General features: G+C 40.4%; 1 protein-coding gene across 4 annotated transcripts in view; it reads left to right on the top strand.

Annotated features, from left to right (window-relative positions):
* The window catches only part of TMEFF2 (transmembrane protein with EGF like and two follistatin like domains 2), a 313,434-nt gene that overhangs the window by 244,325 nt on the left and 50,739 nt on the right, over positions 1 to 18,370 (top strand). For 2 of the 4 annotated variants that reach the window (XM_089519557.1, XM_089519554.1), the window contains exons 8-9: positions 7,566 to 7,689; positions 11,307 to 11,465. In XM_089519557.1, coding sequence (XP_089375683.1) covers positions 7,566 to 7,689; positions 11,307 to 11,465 — 283 coding nt within the window. Of the gene's footprint in view, positions 1 to 7,565; positions 7,690 to 11,306; positions 11,466 to 12,924; positions 16,851 to 18,370 lie in introns of those variants that run through there. The other 2 variants (XM_089519555.1, XM_089519556.1) reach the window with 2 other exon arrangements.

An 18,370-nucleotide genomic window follows, 5' to 3' on the forward strand; every position in this document is an offset into this window, starting at 1 on the left:
GCATTTACTCATGTAAGAGATGAATCTAATGCCATGAGGGAAGGCATGATCAACTCTTCCTTTTGCAGCCCTACAGGTTCTCCTAAACCTACTCCAGAGAACAAAAACCTCTCAACCTTGCTTTTAGGCAGCTCTGGGATTTGCAGGAGAGAGAGGGAATTGTCAGAATCCAGATGCTACCACCAGTTTCATGTTGGACTTAGGCCACATAATTCATTGTTTCTCATTTCCACATAGAACCACTCTTGATGTATGATCTTTTTCCACAAAAAATAAAGGGGGGGGGGGAAGAGTTATGGGATTATATATACTACAAAGTACATGGTTACCACATACAGCTGAGAGAAACCTTAAAATCAGTCATCGTGTAGGTATGCTGCTGCTCATCTTTATTTATGCAGAGAAGATAACAGGAGCCATGAAGCTTTGGCTGGAAATCCCATTAACAGTGAGGGGCATAGTGCTGTCCCTTCTGTCATATGGCCCATGTGGGAATTTGTGGGAATCCACTTCTTGTCCCAAACATGTTCCCCATTCCCTACCCTTGTGCCATCTTATGCTGTTTAAATTAGCTTGTCATAGCATACACACTCCCATCAATATTATCATGGCACACGGGCTCTCTGGGGCCTTGTCACACTAAGCAATGTGATTCCACTTTAACTGCCTATGGAGTCCTAGGGCTTGGAGTTGGTCAAAGGACACAGAGGAGAATTCTCTGGCTGAGAAGTCTAAAGGCCCCTCCTTCTAAACTGCCAATCTCAGGATTGCATAGGATGTTGCCGTGGCAGTTAATGTGAGATCATAGCACTATAATTCAGTAGTGTGAAAGGGCCCCCAGTGACAGGGTCTTTGCAAAGCTTACTCTGGTTAATAGAAATTGTGCAAAGGGATCTTGTAGCACCTTTGAGACTAATTGAAAGAAAGAAGTTGGTAGCATGAGCTTTCCTTTCAGTTAGTCTGGAAAGGTGCTACAAGACCTCTTTGCATACTGATTTTTCAAACTAACACAGCTATCTCTTTGAATTCTGACACAATAGAAATTGTGGTAATCTACAGCCTTTGCTCCATAATTGTTCACTCAGTTAGCACTATGGATAGAAAGTGACATGGTACAAAAACCCTGTTATATTTATTATTCCAACTCAGGATGCCACACATGGCTCTCCTCCTTCCCACTTTATCCTCACAACTACTCTGTGAAGCAGTTAATGCTGAGAAATCCAAATTCATCCACTGAATCTAGTTCAAAGTCATCCAGTGAATCTCATGGCACAGAAGGGATTAGACCCTGGATCTTGCTAAACTTCCCTCCAGCACTCAACCATTATATGGCACTGCCTCCTCTTCCATATATGCAGGTCACTTTTTGATATTAAAGTCATTAATTGTTGGGCATTTGTGTGTGACTTCACACTGATTCTCACCACTGAAAAACAGTTTCACTGTTAACTTCAGGAGATTCCTTTCTAGAACTACTATTGTTGTAACTTTTCCTCTCACTGGTTCATTGTGGAAGGTTAATATGCCAAGCAGAATGAAAAAAGGGTATGTATAGGTTTTCCCCTTCCAAATCTGAACACAAGATAATTGCTAATGTGTCAAAAATGACACAATTTAGATAAAGCTGTTTTCACAGCAAACTACATTTTGTCATTAAGCTCTGAGGGTTCTCTGTTAGTTCCATATAAATTTGGTTTGAATAAGGACAAGGAAGGAAGGAAGGAGGGAGGGAGGGAGAGAGGGAGAGGGAGAGAGAGAGAGAGAGAGAGAAACCATCACTTCAATAAAGCTAAAATAATTCCTTCCTGTCTAATAAGGACACTGGAAAGGCTGGTATTTGAAGATGAGCTGTCAAGCACAATGTAACTGCAATTTGATTAATGTTGAAATCATAATCTGTAGCATTGCTGTATGAATAATTGCAAAATTGTGCCAGAGAATAAGAGTGACTTTCATTTCCAGTCCTGCTCTTTACAGGAGCAGTGTTAGGAACAGCAGAGACCAAACCCTTCTGTTTAATAGTCAGGAGATATTGCCTTCCAAATCTGGTTTTCTGAATAACTAGATTACGCAAAGGAAGATGAGAATTTGTCATGGCTTTGGACTGAAATAATAATATTGAGGTACTAAGGTCACAATCCTAGGCATCCATACATGGCTGTAAACTTTCTTGAACTCAGTGGGACCTACTTCTGAGTAACCATAATAGGATTATGCTGTGAGATTATGGAAAGAGGAAATCCACTTTGACACCCACTCAGTAAAGAATTTTCTTCAGTTTTAAACTTGCCGCACACCATGCCGCCTTGGTTAGCTTCCTTGTATGTGGTGATTTTGAGAAGGGGAGAATGATTGCCTTTTCTAGCCTCTTTTGGTAATTAATATTAATATGGCAACAAAAAATAAGTCAATATATAATGTCTTGACAGAAACCATTCCCAGATGTATGAGGACAGTCAGATAGACAGTCATGATCCACAGCCTCTCAAAAGCAACTGTGCAGACAGTGTGCACACTCCTGGTTGTTTTTATGTATGCCTTTCATCACTAGTGTGGGGTGTAGAAAGATCCTTGCACCCCATTTGCCAGCTGAAAAGACATCTTTTCCCCAATCCCAGTGTTGGCTGTTAAAGTGGATTGAGGGGATGTCTGGGCATACATACATAACTAAGTAGGCAATGTAGAATATGGGTAATTAGCTTCTACACCAAGAAGCTTATCACTTATAATGTGAATCACTGCTCCCGAATTGAAGCCTAATTTGGGCTGCATCCTCACCCTGTCACACAGCTTTTGTCTCCTAATCCACCATGCAAGTACAGCCCAGCTGCAGCCCACGTCCCTTCACGCGCTTCAGCAGCCATTTTTCAAAGTCGGAAAGCTCCAAACTTTGAAAAATAACTGCCAAAGCATGTAAAGGGACATGGGCTGTACTCAGATGTCAGATTTGGAGACAAAAGCCGTGCAATAGGATGAGGATGCAGCCTGAATTAGGCTTCAGTTAGGGAGTGGTAAGTTGCATTAAAAGCTGTGTGATAAGCTTGCAATTTATCCTTATTCATTCAGTTCTTTGACTAAACATCAATCTTTGGCTCAATTTGGGGTGATTTTTCTCTGAAAACCACATCTAGCCCTGCCTAAACATGCAAAAACCCACTGCTCCCAAACTCTTCTAGAATCTCTCATCCTACCCAAAACCCCTGGGTGGGATGGAAATAGAAGGAAGCTGACCTCCAGCCAATGTGTCTATGCAACATGTGGTCCATCTAAGACTGGGAGGGAGGGAGGGAGGGAGGGAGGGAGCAATGTCTTAAGCCGACAGCTAAGTCTTAAGTCTAAGGCTTGGTATCTAAAGTGGTCCCTTGGTATCCAGTAGGGTTTGGCTCCAGGACCACCACCCCCATGGATACCAAAAACTGTGGCTGTTCAAGTCTCTATATATAGTGGGACAGTGAAATGGAGTCCCTTATATAAAAATGGCAAAAATCAAGATTTGCTTTTTGGAATTTCATTTTTTTAAAATATTTTCAAGCTGTGGATGGTTGAAACCATGGAGGGCTGACTATATATTAGACAGTAGAACACAAGAGGCAAAATCACACCACTGATCTTTTTTGTGGGGGTGCAAATTTATTTGGTCCTGGAAGGCTAGGAGTTCGCAGGGGCCAAAAATAGAGGACAGGAGGCACATGAAGCCCACTTCCCTAGAACTTCCACATGCAAATGGCCACACAGATGCCTCTAAGGACCACTCCAAACAACTGTACATATAGATAAATACAGGCAGTACCTACTGTTTGTCAGCTTGTAATGTAGATGAAAGTGCTTTTAACCACATGGCTTATATTGTACATCTCCCCTTCAATCCACACGGCAAATTTCCATTCCCATCTGACTTTAGTTACATGACAGTAACAGGGGCTGTTGGGCACAATCCTATCCACAGTGCATTATTAGTCATGGCTACTTGCCTACAAACTGTATCCAGATTAGAGCCAACATTTATCTGAGTTTCCTATATCTTATATTTTTGCTGGAATTTAACAAAATTGCATGAAAGCTGAGCTTTCATCCTGTTCAATATCCTCTTCTGGCTTCAGGAAGGAGTAAAATTGCAGCTCACACTTAGAAGCAAAGCTTCTGTGGCTCTGAAGCCTTTTCCATGATAAGATAAAGCAAAGAAGCCTTAGTGCTCAGTGGTTAAACTGCTGCAGAAGAGGCCCTAATAAGCAAAGGTAGACGGTTTGTTTCTAAATTCCAGAGTTTTCTTCCTATCCAGATTTTAAGATAAAGCATCATAAAGAGCATTAATAAATCATGGGCTATTTCATTTCCGAGCCTGTCAGATAGCCATGTAAGAATATACTTGCAAAAGGCTGAAATAAATGTCTTCCCACACAGTATACTTAAGGGTTTATATCTTCCTTTTGAGTTCAGCTATGTTTAAGAGCCAGCATGGTATAATGGTTTGAGCATTGGACTATGAATATGAAAAGTAGATTTCGAATCCTATCTCAGCCATGAAACTCATTGGGTATCCTTGGGCAAGTCATGCTCTCTCAGCCTCAGAGGATGGCAGTGACAAAGCCTCCTGCAGAAACTTGCCAAGGAAACCTCATGATAGGGTTGCCTTAGGTTCGCCATACTGTAAGTTGGAAATGACTTGAAAGCACACAGAAAAACAACAAATGTTCAGTGCACTGTGGTGTGTTAGATCAGTGGTTCTCAAAAAGTGGGACAGGACCCCCAGGGGGGCAAGAGTTGCACAAAACGTGAAATTGGGAGCTCTGATCCGCCGTCTTCCTCCTCCCCTTTTCCTCCTCCTCCTCCCAAACTTCTTTATGTGTAATACGTGTTGAGTTAAATATTGCATTTTCTTAAATAACACTGTTCTAATTTGAACAATGTTATTTCCTTATAAAATGTTAAAATATGGACGTATATGAATGTGCAAATGAAAATATGCACACTAAATAAAGAAAGTATATTTTATTCATATACTATGATGAGTGGGGGGGGGGGGTGACATCTGAATCTAGATATAAACGGTAAAAAGTTTGAGTACCACTGTGTTGGAATATAAGTAGTTCCGAGCTGGATGGGGAAGGATTGAAACGAGAGCACAGAAGGGACAAAGTCCCTATAACTTGTAATTTATTAATTTTTTCAGTAGAGGTTGAGTCTTCCTTATCCAGAATTCTGAAATACTCCAAAATCCAAAATTGTCCACATGGGTGGCTGACACCACTGTTTTCTGATGGTCTAGTATACACAAGCTTTGTTTCATGCATAAAATTACATAAAATATTCTGTATAACATTCTCTTTAGGCTATGTGCATCAAGTATATATGAAACATAAATGAATTTCATGTTTAGACATGGGTCCCATTTCCAAGATATCTCATTATAGAATATTCAAATATTCCAAAATCCAAAAAGTCCAAATCTGGCCCCAAGCATTTTGGATAAGAGAGACTCAACCTGTGATAAAAGTATAACCAATTTACATTAAAAACTGTATCTTTATGAAGAATATTGTATAGTTCCCTCCATGAAATAGTGATGGAAAGAATATTGATTATTCAATACCAAGTTGAAACATGGGGTTCCTAATGGTTGAAAAAGCCTGTTAGGAAAAATAATAAACCACTACAACCTTGCACCATTTTGTCTCCATATTCTATATCCCAAAGTGTTGCAGAGGGATTATTCTACTTACAAAAACACGTTTGTGAATGCAAAACCTTGTTTTCTGCACATGAAACAATTTCCTATGCAGAAAACATTTTGTCTGCACAGAAAAGTGTGGGGTTTAATGCAAAAAACCACCAGATATACCCACCCACATACGTTTTTCTATGCAGAATAATTTCTCTATAATGCCTTTGAGACATTCATACAGGGGAAGAATACAGCAGAGGAATGTTCATTTTCCACAGTGAAGAGAAAACAAATGAAATTCTTCATACTCACATCACTAACCTCCAGTCTTTTTGTAATATAATGTTAACTCTTAAAGTTCCTTTATGTTCCCAGGGGTCTGCCTTGGTGGAAATAAAATATCACATGGTTTAAACTGTGTGCTACTGCATAGGAGCTGAGAATCAATCCCCCTCCATGAACTGCACACAAACCCTTCCACCCTCCAGGAAAACACTTTCTTCTACTTCCTTTTCATTTGGTCATTCCTTGTCACCATTCAACAAATAAATAAAAAAAATTATTGAGACTGCCATCACACTGTAGAAATAATCCAGGTTGACACCAATTTAATTACTATGGCTCAATTCTGAGGAATTCTGGGATTCTGTAGTTTGTTGTGACACCTGAGCTCACTGACAGAGAAGGCTAAATGTCTCACAAAACTACAGTTTCCAGAATTCCATAGGACTGAGCCATGGCAGTTAAAGTGGTCTCAACCTGGATTATTTCTGCAATGCAGATGCAGCCTTAGACAGGTGAGGGTAGAGGATGGGAGGGCACTTTTTGGTTGTTTCTGTGCAGTTTGGGATATGGGCAACTTGAGGTCTTTAGCATGTTTCTTGTGCAGAAATCACCCAAAATCATATTGAAAAAGTTAGGTGTTCCAGAAGACTGATGAGGGTTTTAAAGGTCTCAAAAGTGATAGTTTGGGGGGCAGTTGTGACACAGTGGCTACACTTCCCCACCCCTGCCTTAACTGCTGACTTGTTCTGGAGCTGCTCCAGCTGTTCAGCTGACAAACAGGTGAATAGAAATACTCAATTTTATTCTACAGGCCAGTGACTTGTAGGCCTCTTACAGACTGCCAAAATAAAGCTGCTTCGAGTCTCTTTGGAGGTATACTATTTAAATGATGCATGCATCCTAAGAATCCAGAAACTGCACCAAAGCTGCACTCCAGTGCTTAGAAATGGAGTGTGGCTTTGGCGTGACCTCTGGACTCTTAGGACCCATGCATCATTTAAATAGCATATCCCCCAAAGAGACCCGAAGCAGCTTTATTTTGGCAGTCTGTAACAGGCCGTAGTTTTCAGTTTTTAAGTAACTAGAAGTGTTTTCATGACTTGGGGTAAGTAAAGAGTTGATTTTTGATGTAATTCTAAAAGTAGTTTCCCCTTGAGGCTTTGAACACAAACTATAACTAGTTCCGCTTAATAAGTTAGAGTCTGTGTGTGAATATGGTATGCAATAATGATGCAGTCTTATAAAATTGAATACTTTGAAGCCCCCTTAATTTCATTGAGAAGGAATTTTAAAAAATACTCAACTCGCCCTTTGAACAGTTGGGAAACAAAAGTGGGTAACTGACGGGGCCATTTCAAGGAATTGCAGTGTTTCTGTAAAACTTTTATTCTACCATTCCCCAGGCATGTTTATTTAAATCTGTATTCCTATTTTACAGTGTAGCATTATTTTAATAGTTTCCTCTGCACTTAAATGAAGTGTTTCAGATAACTGCTTTTGAATCCCTCAAATGCCCTAAACAAAGCAGCATTTGTTTATTCTTGTCTCTGTTATTGTTTCTTCATCTTGCATTACATTTTACACTTTGATATTCTTTTCACCTGTATTTTTACAGAGAATGCAAACAAACTAGAAGAAAGTGCCAGAGGGATCTACATTCCTTGTCCAGAACACTATAATGGTTTCTGCATGCATGGAAAATGTGAACACTCTGCTAATATGCTGGAACCATCTTGCAGGTAACACTTTCCCCAAACTGAACGTGTGACGATAAACAGAATTGGCAGACTTGCTAATACAGGTTATCTTGATGCTGCAAGGAAGACAATAATTGTCAAAGCCCCATCCACTCTGGATCTAAATTATGTACAGAGGCACATAATGTACGTAGCAAAACTGCACTGAATTATGCAGCACCATTAATCTGTTTATAAAAGCATTCCTGCAATGACTGTCAATACCTTCCTAAAAAGGCACTACAGAAGCCTAGGTTGTCTTGCTGTATATTATCCGTTGCTTTTGAGCACACAGCCAACAGCTGTCCTCTCAAGAAACCGAACAGTGTACAAAAAGTCAAGAACTATGTCAACATCAATTTCCCCATCTGGCAAAATGGTTGAAGACAGGAGGTTGGTGTGAAGTGCAAGAAAGGTGAGGGGTGAAGAAAGGTTAGCTACAGAAAGCAATGCTGCATGGCAACTAATGGAACTGGATGTCCAGATCTCATACTTCTGCAGAGTGGGAAGCCTGGCGTGGAGACTTGAGTTCTCTGCATACCTGAGTGCAAGCAAACCTGCACTCCTAGGCTGACCCTCATTTTTAAACCTCTCAGAATAAATGTGGAATATAAGGGTAACAAAAGCTGGATAAAGGGTGCGTATCTTGGGCAGTACTTCCACAAAATCCTACTCTGTTGTCTCTTGTGGCATAGAGATGACCCATAGTTCTTGAAGCTGTGGCAGCCAAATGCACTCTGGAAGGTTCTGCCAATGTGGAAAGGGTTCAAGTAAAATCCTGGTGAAAATCTGCATACTTTCTGTCTGAGGACCAGCTTAGTGAGGTGCAGAGAAGCTTATCACCAGAAGACGACAAGTTGCCTATAGCAACTATGAACACAATGATGGTATGAAACAGGTGTAATCTGCATGATTAGAGGGATCTTTGAATCACAGATTTCAGGGTATTCAGATCAATATTTAAGGGTGCTTTTGGAGTAACAGAGCTCTGGGAAAGTATGGGGTGTGTACATGAGTAAAAATGCAGTATGGACTGGCCTTCAGGCTCAGAAGACAAATTTTAGGGAGGTCTTTGGTGACCTTCCTTATTTTCTCCCTTTCTGCTCAGGTATTACATGCTGTCATTATGGATTTTTAAAAAAAAATACCTCTAGTAATCAGGAGCTCTGCTTCCCTAAGGGGTGAAACTGCAGGGTGCTTTCTTTCTTCTGCCACATCAAAATCATAAAAATCAGTACCCAGTGCCAAACTCTTCAACAAAGAAATTGAGGACCCAGTTAGATGTGATGGTGGTATCGCTGAATGTTTAAGCCCAATTGGCCCTGGTTACACCAAAATCGGAGGGTGTGTGCAGGGGGACAAATATCGACAACAAGAGATAAACTGGATGAGGAGAAGATACTTCCTCCACAATGGTCTACTTTACAATAGCCCATTTCCCCAAGATCATTTCTTTCACCTGAGCATCAGAGCTTGGGTGAGATGGGGATAGGGCTGGGGTCAGGCTCTGCACTCCTCACCTCTTTTTCTGTTTAAAATGGACAGCTAGCCTCTCTTTTATTTGACTGCGGCAGATGGAAGTTTATTATATATTTGTGATTTTAGAATTATGGGTCTAATGGTGTTTCTGTGTTGTGTTATAATTTATTTTATGTGAGGTTTCTTCACTCTGGGCTCTTTGTCTGGAAAGGCAGGCTATAAATTGAATAAAATCTGCAACCCTCATGTCAGGTTTCACCTTACAGTGGCTTCTTTTATAGAGGGTAGTCTTCCGTTTGAAGAATATTGGCGGTCACATCTCTGTTTAAAGGTGCCCCCTCCCCAAAAGACATTCTCCAGTCCAAGTCCAATTTAAAGATTAAAAGGGGTTGCTGGAAATTGCCCGTGAACACTGAGCACCTGGTGACATACACTAGTCTATTGGGTTTTTCCTTTCATGTATATATTATATATATATTTAAATTATAGGTGTTATTTGGACATCTATATGGGTTGAAATATCCAACATCATGTAATGGTTTGAGCATTGGACTACAATTCTGGAGATCAAGGTTCACATCCCCGGTCAGCCATGAAAAACCACACTTTCTCAGCTTCAGAGGAAGGCAATGGCAAAAGCCACTGCCAAGAAAACTCCATGATAGGGCTTTAGGGCCACCATAAGCCAAAAATGACTTGAAGGCACACAACAAGAATTAATGCTAGAAAATTGGGCATGAAAGGGAAATTTCATCAGTAGACAGAATTCTTATTTCAGGGATCATTACACCCTCATTTTTCCCTCCTGTAGCTATGCCCCTGGTATCTACTTTGTTTGTCCCCTAGAAAGAGAAAGGGAGAGAGAGGCAGCATTTACATGAGGAAAATTGAAACAGACTCATTGAGGCACTACTGTGTCCATGTCAAGCACAGCTGAAGAAGGAACAGTATGAATAATAATAACAATTATCATCATTATCATCCTCATCACCATCATCCATTTATAACACCCTTTTTGCCAAAGGGTGGCACATCAGATATATATAACCAAAAACATAACAGTAAAACACAACATTATAGTATTCTAAAGATAAAATCCTCACCAGTCCAGCAGTCGCTATCCATCTCGGCAAATACAAGTACAGTCAGCCCTCCATATCCACACATTCTTTTATCCATGGATTTGATAATCTGCAGCTTGAAAATATTTTTAAAAAATATAAAAATATAAATTCTAAAAAGCAAACCTTGATTTTGCCATTTTATATGCAGGTATCTATGGGGGTCCTGGAACCAAACCCCAGTGGATACCAAGGGCCCACTATACAAAGCACTGCTATACTTGTGACGTAATGCTGTTCAAATGCTGTTTTGGATGCCAAGGGCTATGGTTTTGTGATGAAGATGTGGTCTATTTGAAGCAAACATTTGTGCACAGTAGCAGCCTTCGTTCTCATTGACCCTGAGAAAAAAATCTCACTGAAAATTAAATGCTTGCCTGCATTATCTCCTAAATTAAGCTAGTTTCCCCCCCCCCCCAAAAAAAAAAAAGAGAGAGAGATTGCCTGACCTATTGGTGAAAGTGCTGTCCCTAGAGAGACACCTACTTTTATGTCATTTCACCACCAGGAAAAAATGTTTTTCTTTTCTCAGTTCTTTCAATTTGAATAGTTTTACTTCAGCTAGCATGTTTTATTTAACTTGTTTTATTATGTTTTGAAATGTTGAAAGCCCTCCTGGAAATGTTGTTGAAGGTCAAGCTCTGAGATTTCTTGCAATAAAAAAAGAAAAGAAATGCAAACAGTTGGTAACAGTTTCAAATGAATTGTTAGCTGGAACAGAGATAAACCTCCTCAAGAAGGACTTTTCTGTGAATTTTCAGTTTGGCTCATGTGAGAATTTTAGTTTAGGGTGATAGGCGGCAGTCATAAACTGACCACTAAACAAATCCCCTTATATCTCCAAGGTTATTGGGACATAAAAACAATGTTCTCAGCATTTTACAAGATATACACAGTCACTGCAATACAGTATTCTAATCCAGTTGCAGACACCATCTCTCTGCAGGGTCTGGACTATACTTGTTCAAAGCAGAAATTATCACTGGAAAAAAAGGGTAACTACATCTTTGTCTGTTCTAGGTGTGATGCAGGCTACACTGGACAACACTGTGAAAAGAAAGACTATAGTGTTTTATATGTGGTTCCAGGCCCTGTACGATTTCAGTATGTCTTAATAGCAGCAGTGATTGGGACTATCCAGATCGCTATCATCTGCGTTGTGGTCCTCTGCATTACAAGGTGAGTAACACAGTCCAAGGTATCTTCTTGAGTCAGAGAAAAACACTCTTACTTAGAGTACAAAAAGCACAGCTGCAAAGCACAGTGGCATCCACATTTACTTTCCCTCAGAACTAAGAATGTTTTGGATTCCAGCTCCTGGGGTATTCTAGAAGTTACTGTTCAATTTTTTTTCCCAAGCTCTGCTTTTCCTCTTCCTATCCAGTCAAGAATCCAAACATAGGTTTGCCTGGAGGCCAGTGAGAAACACTGCCTGTTCAGGACTGCTAGAACTAGCCATGTCTGATGTAACATCATGGGCTTGGTCGCAGATGCTCCTATGTTCTGTGCTCACAGATAACCATTGTGCTTTCATTTATATTAGCAATTTTAAAGCTGTTCTGAGGAACACTAAGATTTCCTGGAAGCTTCTCAAGTTCGGCATCAAAAGATCAGTAATGGAAAAACAACTCCCATCCTAGAAGACACTTTGGGTGCAGCCACACTGCAGAATTAAAGTAGTTTGACACCACTTTAACTGCCAGGACTCTGACCTACAGAATCCTGGGACTTCAAAGATATAGCCATGTTAATCTGGAAAATCAGTATGCAAAGGGATCTTGTAGAACTTTTGAGATTTAACTGAAAGAAAGAAATTGGTAGCATGAACTTTCATAGACTTGAGTCTACTTCCTCAAATGTGTAGAGTGAAGTGGAGAGTCTAGAGAACGACTGGTAGTGCATGTGTTAATTGATATTCAAAACCTTGTGAGTAAGGAGATGAGATGCATACGAAGATGAGGTATTCAGTCTGGTCTGTGAGAGTACTCTGGTGTCTCACCAAACTACAATTCCCAGGATTCTGTAGGATAGAGTCATAGCAGTTATAGTGGGGCGAAACTGTTTTAATTCTGCAAGATGACTACACCCTTTGTTTGAGCCCTTACCATGTTTCCCTTGTTATGTTCAGTCACAGGAGTGTTAAACATGCTCTGTGGCAGGACTGAGAAACCTAGGGCCTTCCAAATGTTGCCAGACTGCAGCTTCCATTATTTTCTCATCATTGCTGTGCCATACCCTCCAATATTTCACATAGGACACATGTGGTTATGCAACTTTAGGATGTGGCCATGATGGCAGAAATACAGCTTCCCCTCACCAGCTCAAATGTGAATTCTGGTTTTTGTAGGCTACAAATGAATCTAACTGACTTGTCCAAATTTCCATCACTGCACACTTAGTAAGCAATCCATAATACACAGTAGAAAGTTGGGGGAGGAATTTATTTTTAATAACTCGGGGATTATCAATGTTTGTATTTTCCTGGGTCACTCTGTTCTTCTGTGTGAAGACATAGATGATTATTGTATATAGACTGTGTGTTGCAAATGTTGGTGTGTAGTTGGTTAGCATTTGATTGGTGTCTTCAACCACATTCTGCTTCAGAAATTAAAATATTACTTCTGTTGACACTCCCAATCCTATCAGAAAGAACTCAACTCCCAATCGAAATCAAGATTCAAAGGATTTGGCATAAATGAGGCTTTGAAGAACCACTGCAAATCAGATTAGACATAACTGATGTAAATGGACTGAGAGAAATCCTTTGTATGAGGCACTTTGAAATTGTGTCTTTCCATAAATGTTAGTAATACACATCCTTCAGTACTTTTCCAAAAAGATTTGCAGTTTTCCCCATTTTCTTGTGGCTTTCCTCAGACTTCACACGGTGATTCAGTCTTCCTTCAGCTACTCCAATAAATCGTATACATTAAAAATAAATCCCTTTCCTTAAAAGATGAGAGAGAAGGGGGGGACCAGATGTCAGGTTCCTATAGAAACTTTAAAAGCTCCAATATATCTAAGCATCCACATTCTCGCTATGCTTAGAGGAAAGGTGTGACATTTGGGCCAGAAAAAGGTACAAAATAATTCATAAATCCTTTCCTGGCCTAAAGGCATAATAGAAAAATGCCTGCTGTAGCTTGGAGATGGCTTGCCAACCCAAGTTCAGTTCATCAACTCTACCCTCAAGAGTAGATGCTCCCCTGCAAAAAGGCAATGTATTATATTAAAGCAGGTTTCGGGGAACAGGACGATAATTCACAGAGGCAAAAATACAGTGTACATAAAAGGGCAGAGATGGGAAAGTAACTGCTCAACAGAAAAATGGCACTACATCATGTTGTTCAAGCAATCTTCCCCAGTGACTTCAAGTTCGTCAGCTTTAGGCCATAAAGCAAGGTAACAGAGTTTGTATGTAGAAGAAATGGTTGGATTTTACATGAATCTTACCTGTTCAGCTGATCTGTGGTAGATTGAGGGACACAAGGCCAACCCTCTTTAATCTTATTCATACTCATAGCCTGTTCCTCGCATTGTCTTTTTCACTAGGAAAAGAACATTATGCAACTTTGTGAGAGCTGCATTATACCACTGTGTGAGAGTTGCATTCAGTTCAGTATATTAATATATCAGTCATTTATTCGTATAAAATCAAATGTTAGACATAAACTAAAAATGTGGAAATACAAAGTGTCAGACTGCAGATCAGTGCACATCCGTTTCAGCTGATCACCATGGGGTGTACATTAAAAGATAGAACAGGTGTTTTCAGCACCTAGTGTGAACAATGCAGTCATATAAGGCACAGGCTGAGGTCCTACATGTGAGTGTAGCACTACATGCACAGCTGTGTGTCCTCCCACCAGCCGTCTGAGAGGCCGATGCTGCTGTTGATTTACCGAGTGATCCAGACCACAGGGAAGCAGCTGGTTACAGCTCGGTTTGGGAAAGAAAGAGAGAAAATGGGGGTGAGCTTGCAAATAGAGTGTATGCACCAGAACTCAGAGCAATCAGAGATTCTGCGTTTCCTTTCCCTTCCCTCCGTTTAGATGAAACAGCAGCAGCCCTTCCTGGGGTGTGATAGCTGCGAGGTGTTGCAAGTTTTTGGATAAAGCATAAGGGCAAGAGACTTGCCTTCTGCTTGTTGTTGTGTGCCTTCAAGTAATTTCCAACAAAGATCCTAAATCAAACTTATCACATGGTTTTCTTGGCAAGGTTTGTTCAGAAAATGTTTGCCACTGTCTTCCTCTGAGGACAAGAGATTGTGACTTGGCTAAGGTCACCCAGTGGATTTCCATGGTCAAGTGGATATTTGAACCCTGTTCTCCTAGAATGCTAGTCCATTGATTTAACTACTACACTACCCATCTGTGTACCATCCAAAAAAGGGATTTACAAATACGTAATTGCACAAGTCACTAACAGATGCCAGTTCCAGTCAACCAACAAAACGCATATTTTACCAGAGTTAGATATTGCTGCTAATCAAATTCTTAAAGAATCTTCCCTGGGAATTATATGTAACAGAATACATAGTCTTGTATTTACTATATTGATGTTCCATATAGGTGTGTTATGTATTGCACTATATTACATTCATCTATGAAAATGTGTCCCTTGCTTTCACTTTTAGCCAAATTTCTTCTTTTCCCTTGCTCTAGCATTGTAAAACTATCAGAACATTCTCTCTTCACATGCAAGGCTACTGAGCAAGATCAGTCGTATGAAGGCTAGCAGTGCAATCCTAAGTAGCAGCTGTGGAAAATACCTTCTCAAGAGTTAGCCCCAGTGAGCTAAATTAGGATTGTAGCCTAATTTAGAAGTCCCACTGAAGAGTGGGAATTTCAGTGTTCTGAGTAAAACTAAATAGATTTGGACTGTGAGTGTCCACAATACTCCAGAAGCAAGCGCTAATAACCATCTGGTAAAATAGCAGAAATTCCATGAGATTGGAAGTAAATGTCCATGCTTTAGACATTTTATTTTTATTTATATTCTGCTTTTTCCTCGCGGAACCAAAGCAGATTACAAAAGAAAGGTATCAGATGCAAAAAATAGATCATCATAGATCATCATAAATGGTCACATTTTCTTAATACATCATAGAGGGTGTAAAGTAGGAGTATTATTATTATATTTTATTTATATAGCGCTGTAGATTTACACAGCGCTGTACATACAAACAATAAAATCAATACAAATGAAACCTGCCAATGGCACATTCTACCAAGTACATATAAAACAATAGATAATAGTCCAAGATAGAATTAGATAAAAAAAAGCAGACAACAAATTAAAAAGATCAAATATTAAATCAAATATCAGATAATTGTACATGATTGCCAAAATTCTATGAATGATTTTAGTAGTGTACAGAAAGGCCTCTCCTGGGTTGTCATGCCTGTGATGAATAGCTAGTATCTGGTCCGGGAAGAGAAGTTCATGGTAACAAGTACAAACAGCATTTTAGACACAATGTAAAATGTAATGCGTAAGGGAAATGCAATACAATTATTATGCTATGTATAATGCTTAATCTCAGAAATCTGATATACCTTCCTGTTCACCAGGGCATTTAATGGTTTTTAAAAGTTGTTTCTTCTGCTTTATTATTTTATGACTTTTAACTAGCCTGGCTGTTTTTTACTTCTGTTTTATTATTTGTATTGATTGTTTGACTATTGCTATAGTTTCTGTTAGCATTTCTTGTGCAGAAAGGGGAGGGTCTGTTTCTTTTACTTTTTCATAGAGGCTTTCATAATTTTTGATGTGATTTAACTGTTCATATAGGGTTAGATAAAAAAAAATTGTGTCTCACAAATGGAAGAGCTTCTTCCATCCCTAGAAGGTTTGAAATCCAGTGATTTTTTTACTGGTTCATTTGGGTGGATTTGATATCCTCTCTCTGTTTGCATCCCCTTGTTCCTCCCCAGATCTGGTCCATGGGATTTAGTGCCTTTCTAGAACAGTGAGGAAGGTAGCAATGGCTATTCAAAGGGACAGGAAAAAGGGAAAAATCACTTCTCTTCCCCCTGTCCCAGCCTCTGACTGGTAGGTGCAGTGGAAGCAAGAGACTTTAAGAGCGTAAAATCTTGATGAAACCCATGACTTTTATTCTTGCAAGCTATGAATTTGTGAGTGGAAAACCAGTATATTTTAATTTTTGAAATGCATAAGTAAAATTGTATTTTTGTAAACCACCTTGAAGAGATCAGCTTGTCTGACAGGATTTTTAACGCAGAGAAAAAGCTACATATCTCTGGCCCGTTATAAACGGGCCTAAAAGTGTGCGCTCCGCACGTGCTAGGGTTAGAAAGGGGCATCCTTTCCAGATGCCCCCAACCCTAACACGTGCAGAGCGCGCACAAAATGGCGGCGGCCGTTCCAGACGGCCGCCGCCATTATGATGTCACGACCGCGCCACATCTATACGAGGCGGTGCAGACGTGATGTCACGCCATGCCAGGGCGCATAGTGTGCCCCTTCCCCAGCTGCAAAAGGAACTCTGAGACAGAGCTCCTTTTGCCGTTTGTGTCGCTGGGCGCAGCCTTCAGACAGCTGCGCCCAGAGATGCAGAGGAGAAAGGGACCAAGCGGCCCCTTTCTCCTCCTCCCCGCCACCGCGGGGTGTCCTTGGGGCTTGAAGCCCCAAGGACATCCCTTTCCAGGCTGTGGGGAAGGGGACTTTTGCCGCTCCCCCGCAGCCTGGAAAGCAGCGGATCGGGTCCTCAGCGGCTGCCGCTCTGGCCACTGAGGCCCCGATCCGGCTGGGAAAGGGGCGGATGCAGGCTGCCGCTTTTCGGCGGTCTGTAACCCGCCTCTGTTTGTGCGAGAGACAGTGTGAGCACACATGCATGTCTATACAATCACGTTTGCTGTTGTGTGCCTTCAGTTTGACTCCAACATATGGTAACCCTATCGCGGGGTTTTCCTGGCAAGATTTATTCACAGATTTGTCATTGCCTTCTTTTGACACTGAGAGCATAGGGCTTGACCAAGATCATCCAGGGAGTTTCCATGGCTGTATGGAGATCCAAACCCTGCTCCCCCAGGATCCAATACCATATAGTACTAGAGAGTGCTACAATCACAGTAGAGTATTTTCCCTCACTGTATACAAGTTCCATAGCAGGAATTGAAGACTGACCTTTGCACAAGAGAGGATCACTGGTTGTTCTCAATTTTCTCTCTCTGCTGCCTCCCATGCCTTCTCCTCCCCCATCCCAGTTTGGGAGGGACAGTCCCAATTAATCATCCTGCTATTTCATCTGCTTGTAAAATAGCCTTCCTCCCACATTACCTCTTTGTCTTCAGTGTTTTTTTTCACCTGCTTCAAACTGAGTTCAAAGTGTAGAAATTGTTTGCACTAAATTAATGCAGTGGGGCAAGAGAAGAAGAAAGAAATGTGTCCTTCCCAGTAGGGTCAGGTAAAAGCAAACTGCTGTAGCTTGTGTGTTCCTCATTAATAACTTTTGCCACATTGACCACACACACACCCCCCCCATGTTTCTTAGCCACATGAGCCCTAATTTTCATCAAGGAATTGTTGGAGGGTATGCTTACATAGTCTTCAACCGCTAGGTTCTTATGCATTGTAGTGTCCAGTTATGCTACACTGGAAATCGGCTGAACCATTTTCATTGTTCATATAGCAATCAAGTGTTTAGTCTATAGCTTTGTCAGAAAAATTGACCATGCAGGCACAAGATAGAACAATGGCAGGTTTTTCTTCAATGTGGTATCCATTTCTTTTGTTTTCAAACAATAATGATAAATGTTTTAATTTTTCAAGTTCCCAACCCTGTGTATGAAGGGATTTATTGTTGATCCTTTCAGCTCCATTGATTTGATGTTATCACAGCTATTTTTAATGGTTTTTTAAATAATAAAAATCCCAAAAATGAAAAGACAACATTTCAGGGAAAGGAAGAATTCTTTTAAAAAATCAGTGGATAGAAATGAGCCCATGGGAATAGACTCCAAGCCAGTGTAATCTTTTAAAATCTTTATTTTAAATTAAAATAGACAGTGACACACTTATGTTACTTTTTTGTACTGAAACACCCACATGTACATGAACAA

The sequence above is a fragment of the Sceloporus occidentalis genome, unplaced genomic scaffold, assembly GCF_023333645.1.
Source record: "Sceloporus occidentalis isolate IW3139 unplaced genomic scaffold, rSceOcc1.0.p SCAF_4, whole genome shotgun sequence".
NCBI classification, from domain to species: Eukaryota; Metazoa; Chordata; class Lepidosauria; order Squamata; family Phrynosomatidae; genus Sceloporus; species Sceloporus occidentalis.